Raw genomic sequence first — 15,004 nt, 5'->3', positions numbered from 1 at the left:
ACAAAACCAGGCCTCTGTCTATGCTGCTTACGAGAGTCTCACTTAAGCCGTACAGACACACACAGACTAAAGTGAAAGGATGGAAAAGATTCCGTACAAATGGGAACCAGAAGCTGCGGCTGTGATAGATGTAGTAAGACACAAAGAAGGTCAATATTTAATGATAATTATAAAGGGGCCAATCGAGCAAGAGGATATAACATTTGTAAATCTGAACTCAACATAGGGGTACCTAAATTCAGATTAACAGACCTAAAAGAAATTGATAACAAGACAGGAACAGTGGAGGACTCCAACATTGCACTTACATCAATGGACAGGTCATCCAGACAGAAAAAACCAAACCAAAAAAAAAAAAAAAAAACCCCAAAACAATAAGGAAACATTGGTCTTAATATGTGAGACCAGATGGATTTAACAGGTGTAGTAGAACATTTCATCCCAAAGCAGTCGACTACACACAACTTCTCAAGTGTTCGTGGGATGGACATTCACCAGGATAGATCATACAACAGGTCACAAAACAAGTCTCAGTAAATTTAAGCAGTTTGAAATCATGTCAAGGATCTTTTCTGCCACAATGGGGGAAAAAAAAGAAACCCCAAAACTAGAAATGTTAGAAAAAGAAAAATGGAAAATTCACAAATGTGGAGATTAAACAACATGCTACTAAATAACCAAGGGCTAGGGTGCCTGGTGGCTCAGTGCGTTAATGCATCATGGTCCCAGGGTCGTAGGATCAAGTACCGCATGGTGCTTCTCCCTCTCTCTCTGCCACTCCTGCTTGTGCATGCTCTCTCTCAAATAAAATCTTAAACACACAAATACCTAACCAAGATCCAGAGAAAAAAATCAAAGGAGAAATTTTTTAAAATGCCTAAGACAAATGAAAATGGAGATATGGTATACCAGAATTTACAGGATAAGCAAAGTGATTAGAAGAGAGAAGTTCATAGCATCACACATCTATTTTTATAAATGAGAAAAATCTCTACTAACCAGCCAGTGGTTAGTAGAAGGAAAGAAAGAACAGAGATCAGGGGCATCTGGGTGGCTCAGTGGGTTAAGCCTCTGCCTTTGGCTCAGGTCATGATCTCAGGATCCTGGGTTCGAGCCTTGTATCAGGCTCTCTGCCCAGCAGGGAGCCTGCTTCCACGCACCTCTCTCTGCCTACTTGTGATCTCTCTCTCTCTCTGTCAAATAAATAAATAAAGTCTTAAAAAAAATACAGATCAGAGAAAAATAAATGAAATAGAGACTAAAAAGACAATAGAAAAGATCAGTGTCACTAAAAGATGGTTCTTTGAAAAGATAAAGTTGACAGACCTTTAGCAAGAATCTCTCACACACACACACACACACTTAAATGAAAGAGGAGATGGTATAGCAGATATCATGGGACAAAGAGACACTATGAATAATTATGCACCAACAAATTGGATAACCCAGAATAAATGTATAAATTCCTAGAAACGTACAACCTACCAAGGCTGTCATGAAGAATTAGAAAATTTGAACAGAATAATTAGTATTAAGAATTTGAATGGGTAATCAAAAACCTCCCAACAAACAAGTCCAGACCAGTTGGCTTCAATGGTGAATTCTACCAAACATTCAAAGAAGAGTTAATAATAATCCTTCTCAAATTCTTCCTCAAAATAAGAGAACACTTCCAAACTCAGTTTACAAGGTCAGTATTACCCCGATATCAAAACCAGACAAAGATGCCACAGAAAAAGATTACAGACCAATATCCCCGATGAACATGCAGAAATTTTCAGTAAAATATTAGCAAAGCAAATTCAGCAATACATTAAAAGCATGAAGCTCCTAAGAGAAAACACTGGTGGAAACATCCTGGATATTTGTCTCGGCAGTGATCTGTTCTTGGATTTGACACTAAAAGCAAAGGCAACAAAAGCAAATATAAGCAAATGGGACTACATCAAACCAAAAAAATTCCACACAGTGAAGGAAAACACCAAAATGAAAAGGCTATGAAATGGAAGAAGAATATTTGCAAATTATGTATCTAATAAGGAGTTCATATCCAAAATACATAAAGAACTTCTACAACTCAATAGCCAAAAAACCAAAACTCCAATTAAAAATGGGCAGAGGACCTGAATAGACTTTTTTCCAAAGACATGCAGATAGCCAACAGGTAATTATCAGGGGATTGCAAATCAAAACCACAGTGAGCTATAACCTCACACCTGTTAGGATGGCTAGGATGGCTACTATCTCTATCTCAAAAGAGAAGAGATAGTTAGTGTTGGGGACAGTGTGGAGAATAGGGAACCCTCATGCTCTGTTGGTGAGAATGTAAGTTGAAGCAGCTGCTACAGAAAATAGTATGGAGGTTCCTCAAGACATTAGAAATACCATATGATCCTGTAATTGCATTTCTTCATATTTATTTAAAAGAAATGAAAACACCCAACTCAGAAAGATGCATTACATCCCCATGTTCATTGCTACATTGCTTCATTATTTACAAGACACAGAAATAAACTATTGATAGATGAAGAAGCTGTGATACGTATATACAGTGGAAGATTATTCAGCCATAAGAAAATGAAACCGTTGCCATTTGTGACAAACAGATGGACCTTGACAGCACTGTGCCAAGTGAAACAAGTCATCAAAAGACAAATACAATATGATCTCACTTGTATGTGGAATCTAAACTCATGAATACAGAGAATAGGTTGGTGGTTGCCCAAGGCAGGGGTTGGGAGTGGGTAAAATGAGGGAAGGTGGTCAAGTGTACAAACTTGGAGTTATAAATTATGGGGACATGATGCACAACATGGAGAATGTTAACAATAGCGTGTTGTAAATTTGAAATTTGCTGACAGTAAATCTTAAAAGTTCTCACCACAAAAAATTGCAACTATGTGAGGAATGTTGTGATGATCTTTTTGCAATATGTACAAATATTATACCATGTCGTATAGCTGAAACTAATAATGTTATTTGTCAATTATATCTCAATTTTACAAAAAGAAGGAGCAGTCGAAAGTAATAATACTCAGTCAAATGGGGACTGAAAATCCCCATTGAATTTATATGGTCACTTGAGTGCTATTTAAGTGGAGGTCTGAAACTCAACTAGACTAGATTAGGAAGTGGGAGCAGATGAAGAAATAGAATAGTGAGTACCTGCAACTCTTTTGAGAAGTATGACTGTGAAGAAAGGCGAGATAGAATTCACCAGCTAGAGGGAAATGTGGTCTAGGAATGGGTGAGGCTTGCTGGCTACTCAGGCTTGATGGTGGGAGCTTGATATGCGAAGGGGAAGAGGAATAATTAGTAGAGTAGGCATGAGGGGTTGGGTTGCAAACAAGGGTGGAAAGGATTGATTTGGATGGGAGGAGAAACACCTCCCTAATGAAGTCAGGAGGGGAAGGAGGAAAGGATGCTGCTGGGGTGGGTTCGTTGGCTTACTTAGCACAAGCACGTTGAAGGAATTCCCGTCCGATGCCTTTGCGTGCCCTGGTAGTAGGCATGAAGATCCGTCGAAGTGGAGGGGTGGGAAGGTGAGGGTGCTAGGGTTTGAGGCGCATCTGAGCTAGCTGTTCAACGCCAGAAGAGCAAGGGAGCCAGGCAAATGGTAAGTGTTCAGGGGCCATTTGTGAAATATTAAAGTCGATTTCAGTCCACTCCCATTTGGGCCTTTGTGTAATAGCTCTGAGGTATGCAAACACAGGCACACTGAGCACGTAGAGCTGCCATCTTCCAGGGCTGCTGTTCTGCCACAGAGTTGAGATCAAGAGTGAGAGTTGAGGCTCTGGCAAGAGTGTCATTGAAAGACAACATAATTTCAGGGGGATCAAAAGAAAGATGCAAAGAAGCAGAGGGGTGATGGGTAGAAAGTCATGGGGCCGTGAACTGGAGGTGCCAATGACATCAAGAAAAAAATGGTGATGTCGGGAGTGCCAAGCAGGCTGGAAGGAGAGGCTGGTGATGACGGGCTCTCGGGGATGATCTCGGGAGGGGTTGGTTGAAGCGCACTAGAGATGAAAGGGTGTTTAGAGAGTGGGGCGGGGTGTTGTGTCAGCCACCAGAGTCAGCCACCAGAATGATGGGGCTGTACTCTGAGGAGAGTAGGCCGTCCCTGATAAAAAGCTTTTGTTAATGTTTTTCACACGAGAATTCACATTTATTGTAATGATAGAATTAATATTTATCTTTGTAAGTACTTACTGTGTGCTTTTTAAAAAATATTTTATTCATGGGGCGCCCGGGTGGCTCAGTGGATTGGGCCGCTGCCTTCGGCTCAGGTCATGATCTCAGTGTCCTGGGATCGAGCCCCGCATCGGGCTCTTTGCTCAGCGGGAGCCTGCTTCTCTCTCTCTCTCTCTGCCTGACTCTCCGCCGACTTGTGATCTCTCTCTCTCTCTGTCAAATAAATAAATAAAATCTTAAAAAAATATATTTTATTCATTTGAGAGAGACAGAGAGAGTGAGCACAAGCAGGGGGAGGGACAGAGGGAGAAGCAGAGTCCCCGCTGAGCAGAGAGCCTAAGGCAGAACTCCATCTCAGGACCTGGAGATCATGACCTGAGCCAAAGGTGGACGCTTCACTGACTGAACCACCCAGGCGCCGCTGACTATATGCTTTAAACATATTAACTAACTTAATCCTTGTAACACTCTATGAGGTTCTCACTCTAATAGTCCCCATTTCACAGGTGGGTAAAGAAAGGCTGATGGGCTACTTGCAGAGTAAATCACAGCACTGAGTGGCAAAGCTTGTAACTGGTTGGAATGAAGGCATCTGACTCAGAGCCTGTACTCTTAAAAATTGACACTGTGTCATGATCCCCTGTATGGCCTGGTGTGGAGAATGGCTGTGGTATTATTTATAGCTCTTGCTGGTTACTCAGTTAATAATGTTTTTATTTTCAGATTACTTCCAAAAAACTGGAACTCAGCAAGATCCTTCAGAACCAGTTTCTCCTAAGAAGAAAGAGAAATCAAAGGCAAAAAAGGATCAGATTCACCCTTGTCCAAAAGTTAAGAAGAAAAGGCTTGTGTCCTATGATACAACAGGTAGACAGCTTGTTTGGAAGATATGACATTTTCTTTCAGATAATTGTGTGGTTTTATGTGTTTGAGTAGGACACTGACTTTAGAAGAAAGAGTCTTACTGAATTTTATGTGTTTGGTTGCTTAGAGAACTGTTAGCTTTTTTTAAATCTTCTTGAAAACCCAGAATATCAATAGATTGAAAACCCAGAATATCGATAGATTGAAAAACATAGATTGACTATGTTCTTAATTAAGAACAATTCTGAAGGTTATGGTTATAGAATTTAAATAAAGTTATATGGCTTTGTTTTATCCTTTTAGCAAAACTTTATGGTATCATTGTATTTAATTCTTTTGCATCTTTTTCTGACACAGGGTTTAACTCCCCAAATAAATAATTCATTTAAACTGATTTTTCTCATGTTTTCCAGGTTGTGCTTTCTTTATACCTGAAATTCTTATTTATTTATTTATTATGTTACATTAGTCACCATTCAGTACATCATTAGTTTTTGAGGTAGTGTTCCAAGATTCATTGTTTGTGTATAACACCCAGTGCTCCATGCAGTGCATGCTCTCCCTCCTTAATACCCATCACCAGGCTCACCCCCTCCCCATGCCCCTCCCCCTAAAACCCTTAGTGTGTTTCTCAGAGTCCATAGTCTCTCATTATTCATCTCCCCCTCCACTTTCCCCCCCTTCAATCTTCCCTTCCTTCTTCTAATGTCCTCCATGCTGTGCCTTATGTTCCACAAGTAAGTGAAACCATATGATAATATAACTGAAATTCTTATTTGTATTAGTATCTTAAGTTTGACAGGAAAAGGGAAACTTTTCTATGTTTCACTGATTTACCATGGTCCAAGCCAGACTAGTCATAAAGCTATTGAAATGTAGACTTCTGGGCCCTTCATTTAAACAGGCTTCCTTTTTCTGAAAAGAAGATAGTCACTATTATGAATGCCTCCAATGGCACAAAACTGACAGGCCTTGTCTCCTTCCCTCCTGGCGAGTGTGAGCCACAGCTGCGAGTGCAATGGGAGTGTTGCTCCTGGACGAGGTCATTCTGTGTGGCATTTCTGAGGTGTAATAAGGTTGTAAGAGGAGGTTTTCCTGGGTGAGCCTGCCCTCATCTGATGAGCCTTTAAAAGAGACCAGAGAAGTAGCAGATGCCACGCTGGCGTCTTTGAAGGGGAAGATGGCCATGTGTGGAGAGGGCCCTGGGGCAAGGACCCCAAACTAGACTTCTGTAGCCGACCGTGGTACCTGGGCCAACTGTTAGCCAGAAAACCGGGACCTCAGTCATGCAGCCACAAAGAAAACGAGTTCTGCCAGCACCGAGGGGAGCTTGGAGCCAGTGTCTCCGGATGAGGCGTCATCAGCCCGCATGTTCATGTCAGCCCTGTGAGACCCTATGCAGAGGACCCAGCTAAAATTTGCTGGGTATCGGACCTCTGGACACTGTGGGATAACAAACACCCAGTTTGTAGTAATCTGTTACACGGCAGTGGAGAGCAGGTACCCAAGTAAAGTGAGTAGCCCAGAGTGCTCCCCTCTCTGCTCCCTGTCGACAGTTAACAGTAGGACCAACTGACAGTCACACTCACATGGGCGACTGTCCTTCCCATGGATGGTTTTATGTATTGTCTACATTTATATTTGTCCATTGTGGGAGTTTAAAAATTTGTCACATATGTTTTGACACTCCTTCCTTCAAAAGCCAGAGCCTTACTCCTCTCCCTTTAAATAAAGGCCAGACTTTAGTGACTTATTTCTAACTAATAATACAGTGGATGTGATAGTTTGCAGTTGTACAAAGTAGAACATGGTGGAATGATGCCGTGTGCCCTCCAAGACAAAGTCATGAAGTCATGATAGGCCTGGAGAGATCCCTTCTCCTGTGTGCTCTCCTGTGACACACGTACGTGGCCCTATAGAGGGGTCCACTGGGCAAAGAGCTGAGATCCCTGGCATATCAGCATGTCTGTGTGGGAGAGCATCCTCCAGCCCCGGGAGAGCCTTCAGCGTTTTGATTACAACCTCATGGGAAACTGAGCAACTCGCCCGTAGAAATTGTGAAAAAAATTTTTTTGTTTTAAACTTTTAAATTTTAGGACAGTTGCTCCCATATCAACAGACAACTAATACATCCATAAAACATGTGGCATTATTTTGTGCAGAAGCACACACCCTGTTGACCAGAATAAGCTGGATGGGGAAGAATACACATGGTACAATGAGTACCATGTAGAGTAAACACTAGGAAAAATTAATCTCTAATCTGAGAAAGCAGGATAGTGGTGACTTTTGTGGGAATGGGCTGAAGTGGTAATAGTAACTGGGCAAGGTTCAAGGCGGACTTCAGGAGGGCTGGTGATGCTTTCTTTCATGATGGGTGCGCTGGCTCCAGGCTATATTAATGTCTGAAACACATCAGGCTGTATGCCTACGGATGGTATGTGTACCCTCTGTATGTATGTTATACTTCAGTAAAAGCTTTGAAATATGTACGTATGTGACATTTTATTGTGTCCTTTGGAGATCATTCATGTTGATGTGCGCTTTTGGAATTTACTCTTTGTCTCTTTCTTTTAAGATGATTCTTTTGTCTAGAAATGTCCTTTTTTCTCTTTTTGCCCCCCTCAGTCCTTATGTTAAGATTGATATTTATGCAAGTTCTATAAGCTCTCAGTGAGGTCCCTAGTCTGCTGCGACCCTTCTCCTTGGAGCTGACACAGTACTTACCAGCAGTGTGGCTCATTTGACAGTTTTTATATTTTATCTTTCATTAGGAAGACATGGTCCCATGGTGGGATAATATCAACTACACTCTAACTCCAAGGTAGCAGAAGTTCTGTTTTCACCTTTTTTTTTGAGAGAGAGAGTGAATGAGGGAAAGGGCAGAGGGAGCGCGAGAGTCCCATGCAGATTCCATGACCAGTGCAGAACCCAACATGGGCTCTGTCTTAACGACCCTGAGATCATGATCTGAGCCGACATCACTAGTCAGACACTTACTGCCTGAGCCACCCAGGTGCCTGTTGTAAACTTCTTAAAAGAAAGGTTTTATTTTCATCGTAAAGATTTGTGATTTTACCCTTAAATGCTGGAACTCCTCCTTAAGCTCTGTCTTCACTGTCACTCCTGTTGAAGATTCTGTCTAGTGATAGAGCTTTTTCAAGGCTGTGGATTAGAAGGGGAGGGCACTGGGAGCCCAGCCCAGTGTTCACTGATGAGATTTTATTGCGTCTCTAACAGAAGATAGAGGCTTGTGTCTACGTTGACAAAATAAATGTCTTTATGCTGCTTTTTTTCCCCCATGGTTTTTTTCTGGAAGATTTTCCTTTGAAAGTTGTAATTTCCTGACCTTACTTCTGGTACCTATATTTCACGGTACCACCGTGAAAGTGGAATACAGGCTAGTCTCCTTGCAGTTCTGATAGAAAGAATTGCTGTCCTGGCTCATACCATGCACCCAGCACGCTAGGACCGTGCCTCACTCTGCCATGTTAGGTGCGTAATGGATTGTCTCATTTTAGTAAATACCTGTGATTTTCTTTCTTTCTTTTTTTAAAGATTATTTATTTATTTGTCAGAGAGCGAGAGAGTGCACAGTCAGGGGGAGTGGCAGGCAGAGGGAGAAGCAGGCTTCCTTCTGAGCCAGGAGCCTGACTTGGGGTTTGATCCCACAACCCTAGGATCATGACCTGAGCTAAAGGCAGCTGTTTAAACAACTGGGCCACCCAGGTATCCCTATCTTTGATTTCTGAATTAATCTAGTTTTTAGAAAAAGTTCCCCCCAGCATTTTGGAGGATCTATACTTTCCCTAAATTTACTACTTATTCTGAAAAATTGTTATTTTAAATTTGTCATAAATCACTTCCATTCTCCAGTGATCTCTATCAGTTCATTAAATCTGCCAGGTCACCACCAAGAATGGATGCATTAATTTATGCTTTCGCAGTATTGCATAGGAGGAATACCCTGGCCAGCAGTGGATATTTCCTAACTTAATTTTCTGCAAGTCTGATGGGTGAGAATGGCTATTTTGTTGTAATTTTAATTTGCAATTTTCTGATTACTAATGGGGTTGAATATTTTTTTGGTATGTTTACTGGCCATTTGTATTTCCTATAAATTGTTCATCTTTATATGAAAAACATTTATTTCTTATTGATTGGTAGGAACTCTTTAAATATCTGATGTTAATCCCTAGCTTCTTACATCGGTTAGAGACATTCTAACTTGATAATTATGATTTAGATTTATTTGTGGTGGCTTTTCTGCTGTATAAATTGCTAAGTTTGAAGAAGTCAAATTTATTATTTTTTTAACATGCTTTAATACTTTTTCAGGAACATATATTTTCTGTAATTTCTGTTTCCACATTTACTCCTATATTCATCTATAATTTACACTTGCATATAATTGCATAGTTTTTTAAGTGGCTAATTTCCCATTGTGATTTATGAACAGCTAATGATTGCTTTACTGATTTGAAATACCTTTTTCTTGCTTACTAGATTTTCTTTTGTAAATGTTCCTATTTCTGGTCTCTACTTGGTTCTACCGATCTGTTTTCCTACCCATCTGTGTTGTAAGCGCACTACCATGGTTTCAATAGGTGTACGTTGTTATATCCTAGTCTGTATGGCTTACCTCTCAGCTAGACATAAATAGTTTGTGGTGTCCCTTACATTAGTGTCAGCACCTCCCCTTCTCTCTTCTCACCTAATATTAACTAGCTTTCCTTTCAATTAAGTATCTTAAACTTCTTTCCTATTTAAGCAACTGATAGGGCCTAGACTAGGGTGAGACAGGTGAGTTGCCTAGAGCACAAGATTAAAAGAATTTACTCTTAGGGTTGTGTAGGTCTAGTACACTGGTCCTGACTTTGTTTTATACAAAAGTTCAAGTCCTGTTTAGTCCTGAGTTAAGCTGTTTTTATCAGTTGGTGTTTGTGATTTCTAGAGAACCAGAAGTCCTGAACAACTTCTTAGCATTGTTGGTTTTGTCAGCATGGTTTCTGGGTTGCTTCTCTTCCCATGATTAGTTTTATCAAGAAAAGCAGAAGGGCTAAGAGGACAAGTTGTAGAGCATGGTGAATAAAAGCCAAGAAAAGGGAATGTTTCAAGAAGGAGAAAATTATTAGCTGCTAAGAGATCAAGAAAGAAGGTCTGAGGGGCACCTAGGTGGCTCACTTAGTTGTGTCCAACTCTTGACCTCAGCTTAGGGTTATGAGTTCCAGCCCCACATTGGGCTGCATGCTGGGTGTGGAGTCTACTTGGAAGAAAGGAAGGAGGGAGGGAAGGGAGGGAGAAAGGAAGGAACAAAAGAAGGAAGAGGGAGGTGTATTGCATGAGACTCTCTGGGAAGAATATTTCCACCTTGCATGGTCATCACTTTTATCCTGATCCTACTGCTTCCACATCATCTTAAGCTTTTATTAAGAAAAGCCTTCTACCCTGATATGAGGAAGTGGTGATGCAACATGGGGGCTTAAGTGGGTAGGAGAAGAATCAATGAAACAAGATGGCATTGGGAGGGAGACAAACCATAAGTGACTCTTAATCTCACAAAACAAACTGAGGGTTGCTGGGGGGAGGGGGGTTGGGAGAAGGGGTTGGGGTTATGGATATCGGGGAGGGTATGTGCTTTGGTGAGTGCTGTGAAGTGTGTAAACCTGGCGATTCACAGAACTGTACCCCTGGGGATAAAAATATATGTATATAAAAAATAAAAAAAAAATTTATATATATAAATATGTTCATTCAAAAAAATAAAAAAGAAAACATTTAAAAAAGAAAATGTAACCACAAAAAAAAAAAAAAAAAGAAAGAAAAAAGAAAAGCCTTCTAATTGGCTCCCGTTCCAGGGTCTTCTTGTGATAACTACCTGTGTAATTGTGGAATTAGGTCTTTTGTAATCTCTTTTTTAAATGGAAAATATCATTCTTTTTTTCCAGCTGTGTTAAAATTAAATTTTAAGCTATATTTTCTCTTCCAGCTATATAGTCTTTGTGTAAATAAGTATGAGTTTCCATTTAAATTTTTTCTCTATGTAGAAATATTTGGAATATTATACATTATCCTTAAGTGATGCCCATACTCACAATTATATTAGATCTTTCTTTTTTTATGTTCTAAACCAGAACCAGAGGATGATGATGTGACAAGACATATTATAAGGCTAAGAGAAAAGTTTGGTTGGCAAACGACGTTACCACAGCACTGTTTGGAGCACAAAAGTTCCAAAACTGCAATTCAGAAGATTATTCTAAAGGTATCCTTCTGTTTTATCCAGTTTAGTAATACAAAGGTTGATATTTAAAATGATACCTTAATCTTAATTTCATTCACTTACATATTGTATTAAAATTAGCCATTACTACATTAATATCAAATTACCATCATTGTTTCATGGTAAATGCTTGTGAAAGCATTGGGCATCATTTTACTTTAACATTGTATCCTTGTTCTTACTGCCTGGTACCCAATTTTCTATCTCATTATCTTTGTATTTCTTTATCCTTTCCTCTTTGGAGAAGGTTTAGCATGTGCAGGGTCACATGCAGAGGGCATGAGCAGCCATGAGGAGTGAGGTCGGCCTCTGGTGCCCTTCTTCATGACAGGAGATGGAAGATTGGGCAGGATCATAACTACTTTTAGACTCAGGATTCTCAGAGGGCAGTTTGCAGGTAGATCACACCAGCAGAATCTGGGAGCTGATCCACCATACATATTCTCATCTCCATCCCAGACCTTGTGGATCAGAAACTCTGGGGGTGGAACCCAGTCGTCCATACTTGATGAAGCTCTCCAGATGATTCTGATGCACAATTAAGAACCATTGTTCTAGACCAGGGGCCAGCTAATTTTTTCTGAGAAGTGCCAGGTGGTATTTTAGGCTTTGCAGGCTCTCTGATCTCTGTTGTTATTACTCAGCTCTCTCACTGTAGGGCAAAAGCAACAGGAAACAGATATAACCAAATGGATGTGGCTTTGTTCCTATGAGACTTTAGTTAGAGAAATAGGCACTTAGTCCTGGCCAGAGTTTGCTGATCCCTGCTCTAGACTCCTAGACCAGGAGGAGAAACAGTCTTTAGGTCATTGTCAGAGGCAGCATTAATGTAAAACAAGGAACCATGCATAATGGAAGCAGAGTTGCCCAGTTTTGCATCTCTGTTTATGTGCTCACTGTGTGGTTTTGGGCAAGTTCCTGACCTCTCTGAGCTTCAGCTTCTTTGAGCTTAAATTGGAAATAATAGTACTTAACCTTAGAGAGCTGTGAAAATTAAATGAAGATTGCAGGTGGCCTGGTGTCTGGCATGTAGCAGGCATGGTGGCTTAGAAAATACATTGCTGAGCCAGATGTTGGACTCACTGATAATGGAGGTTTCATTTGTTTATAAAGAAAGGATTGAGAATACGAAAAACTACTTGCTTTTAATTGAAAACCAGTAATTTCATTGGAATATATTATGCTTCTGGTAAGTGGATAATTTAATTACATACATGACCCATTTGGATAATTGTGTCTACATTAAGTTTCTAGTATCCTCAGGGCACCTGGGTGGCTCAGTGGGGTAAAACTCTGCCTTTGGCTTAGGTCATGATCTCAGAGTCTAAGGATCGAGCCCTACATCAAGCTCTCTGCTCAGTGGGGAGCCTGTCCCCCCCCACCCCCGTCTGCCTTTCTGCCTACTTGTGATCTCTCTCTCTCTCTCTTTCAAATAAATAAATTAAAAAATCTTAAAAAAAAATTTTTTCTAGTATCCTCAACTTCCTCTAAGTAATTAGAACAAGAATGGCTCAAGTGGCCACATAACTGTAACCAAACCATGTACTATACAAATCATCACTTCAGGCTTATTTCATTTTACTTGTAGTTTTAAACTCGTTTCTTAAGATTTCCAGGTTCGTATCCTCTCAGTGGTCAAAAGAAGACCGTGCAGGGCCCCTGGTGGTGCTGTCAGTTGAGTGTCTGACTCTTGGTTTCTGCTCAGGTTGTGTTCTCAGAGTCATGGGATTTGAGCCCCATGTCAGGCTCTACGTTCAGTGGGGAGTCTGCTTGTCCCTCCGCCGTGCCCCTCTCCCCCAATAAATAAATCCTAAAAATAATCAAGATAGTGAGCACCTGGGACAATTAGGGAGAAACAGTGACATTCTTCAACGAGGACACAAACTGTTTTAAGAAGTAAATCTGGGTCTGAGATTTTTAAATTCCAATAATGAGAAAGTCTCAAAGGTGAAAAACATAAATTTCATGTAAAATATTTTCTTAATACGAAGTGGCTGGTTTCTCAGGAATGGCTGGTGAGTAAGAAAGAGGCTCCAGTAACACAGCGGAATCTCAGAACACAGCTTCAGTGTGACTCACATTCCCATCTCAACCTGCCCTTCCTGTCTTTGTGACTTTCCTCCAATTGCCTCATTCCTCAAAATATTAACTTGTGCATCTGTTTAATGAGCTAAAATGATCATAAACCCTGCGGGTACTTTAAAAGATTAAATTTAAGAGATTAAATTCTGGTGAATAATGTATATGAAACACTTATTACTTATCAAATTATTTATTTACTTCACAAATAGTAGTTATTATTATAATACTAAGCCACCATCATTATCAAAACAAATGATTAACACGCTCCAAAAGCTTCTGATGTTGGCAGACAGACTGACTGGCATTGGGGCATGTGTGTTAAAGATACGTTGCCAAGCTCTTTGTGTGAATAAGCACACATTAGGAGGCACATAGAGGAGTTTTTGTGAATGTTGCTTCATCACAGTGTAAGAATGAAAATTACATATTTTAAATATTTCATAAGATTGATCTTGCGGAACTTTGGACATAATTTGATGTTAGCTTTCTTTAGTGATATTACTCTTAATTTTAATCTAAAATTGTTTCAATTTACTGAGTGATCTGTTCAGTCATTTTATTACTTTATTTGGTCAAGTTAATTAAAAATTTTTTAACCTCAGGAACCTTTAACAGATGATGGAGAATTTGTATATTGCCTTCCTCGGAAAAATCGTCAAATTCTCGATAATCCATATGATCTTCAGGTGGTCTCTGCCCACAGGGCTAGACACTGCAAAGAATTTTGGATTGTTACTGCATCATTTATCTCAAAGGTAAGATAGAATATGTGTTTTCAGCTTTTAGAATCATAATGGAAAAACATTATTCAATTTAGAATATCTTTGCGTGTAATGACCAGGTAAACCTGGTCATTTGAGGGATAGTTTATGTTTAAGATATTATTTGGGAGAGGGGCACCTGGGTGGCTCAGTGGGTTAAAGCCTCTGCCTTTAGCTCAGGTCGTGATCTCAGGGTCCAGGGATTGAGCCCCACATTGGGCTCTCTTCTCAGCAGGGAGCCTGCTTCCCTTTCTCTCTCTGCCTGCCTCTCTGCCTGCTTGTGATCTCTGTCAAATAAATAAAAAAAATCTTTAAAAAAAAACTTCTTTGGGAGAAACTTAACAGCAAGTTTTTTTCTCTTTTTTTTATAGAGATAAAGGTTTAAGATTCAATTTTTTTTTTTTTAAAGATCCATTTATTTGACAGACAGAGATTACAAGTAGGCAGAAAGTCAGGCAGAGAGAGAGGGGGAAGCAGGCTCCCCGCTGAGCGGAGAGCCCGATGTGGGGCTCGATCCCAGGACCCTGGGATCATGACCTGAGCCAAAGGCAGAGGCTTTAACCCACTGAGCCACCCACATGCCCCTCAATTTTAATAATTTGTATTTCAAATACTTATTAAGTGTAGTTTTTTTTTTTAAAGGATTTTATTTATTTATTTGACAGACAGAGATCACAAGCAGGCAAAGAGGCAGGCAGAGAGTGAGGAAGGGAAGCAGGCCCCCACTGAGCAGAGCCCAGGACCCTGAGATCATGACCTGAGCCAAAGGCAGAGGCTTTAACCCAACTGAGCCACCCAGGCACCCCCAAGTGTAGGTTTTTGT

At 40.3% G+C, this 15,004-nt stretch overlaps 1 protein-coding gene across 1 annotated transcript in view; it reads left to right on the top strand.

The window, feature by feature from the left end:
• DNAH14 (dynein axonemal heavy chain 14) overlaps window positions 1-15,004 on the top strand; it is a 320,474-nt gene that overhangs the window by 12,871 nt on the left and 292,599 nt on the right. The window contains exons 3-5 of the mRNA XM_059145622.1: window positions 4,954-5,058; window positions 11,190-11,320; window positions 14,023-14,175. Coding sequence (XP_059001605.1) covers window positions 4,954-5,058; window positions 11,190-11,320; window positions 14,023-14,175 — 389 coding nt within the window. The remainder of the gene's footprint in view (window positions 1-4,953; window positions 5,059-11,189; window positions 11,321-14,022; window positions 14,176-15,004) is intronic.

Source organism: Mustela lutreola, chromosome 14 (genome assembly GCF_030435805.1).
Source record: "Mustela lutreola isolate mMusLut2 chromosome 14, mMusLut2.pri, whole genome shotgun sequence".
Lineage (NCBI taxonomy): Eukaryota > Metazoa > Chordata > Mammalia > Carnivora > Mustelidae > Mustela > Mustela lutreola.
The sequence above is the reverse complement of the archived record's forward strand: the minus strand, read 5'-3'. Positions and strand labels throughout refer to the sequence as shown.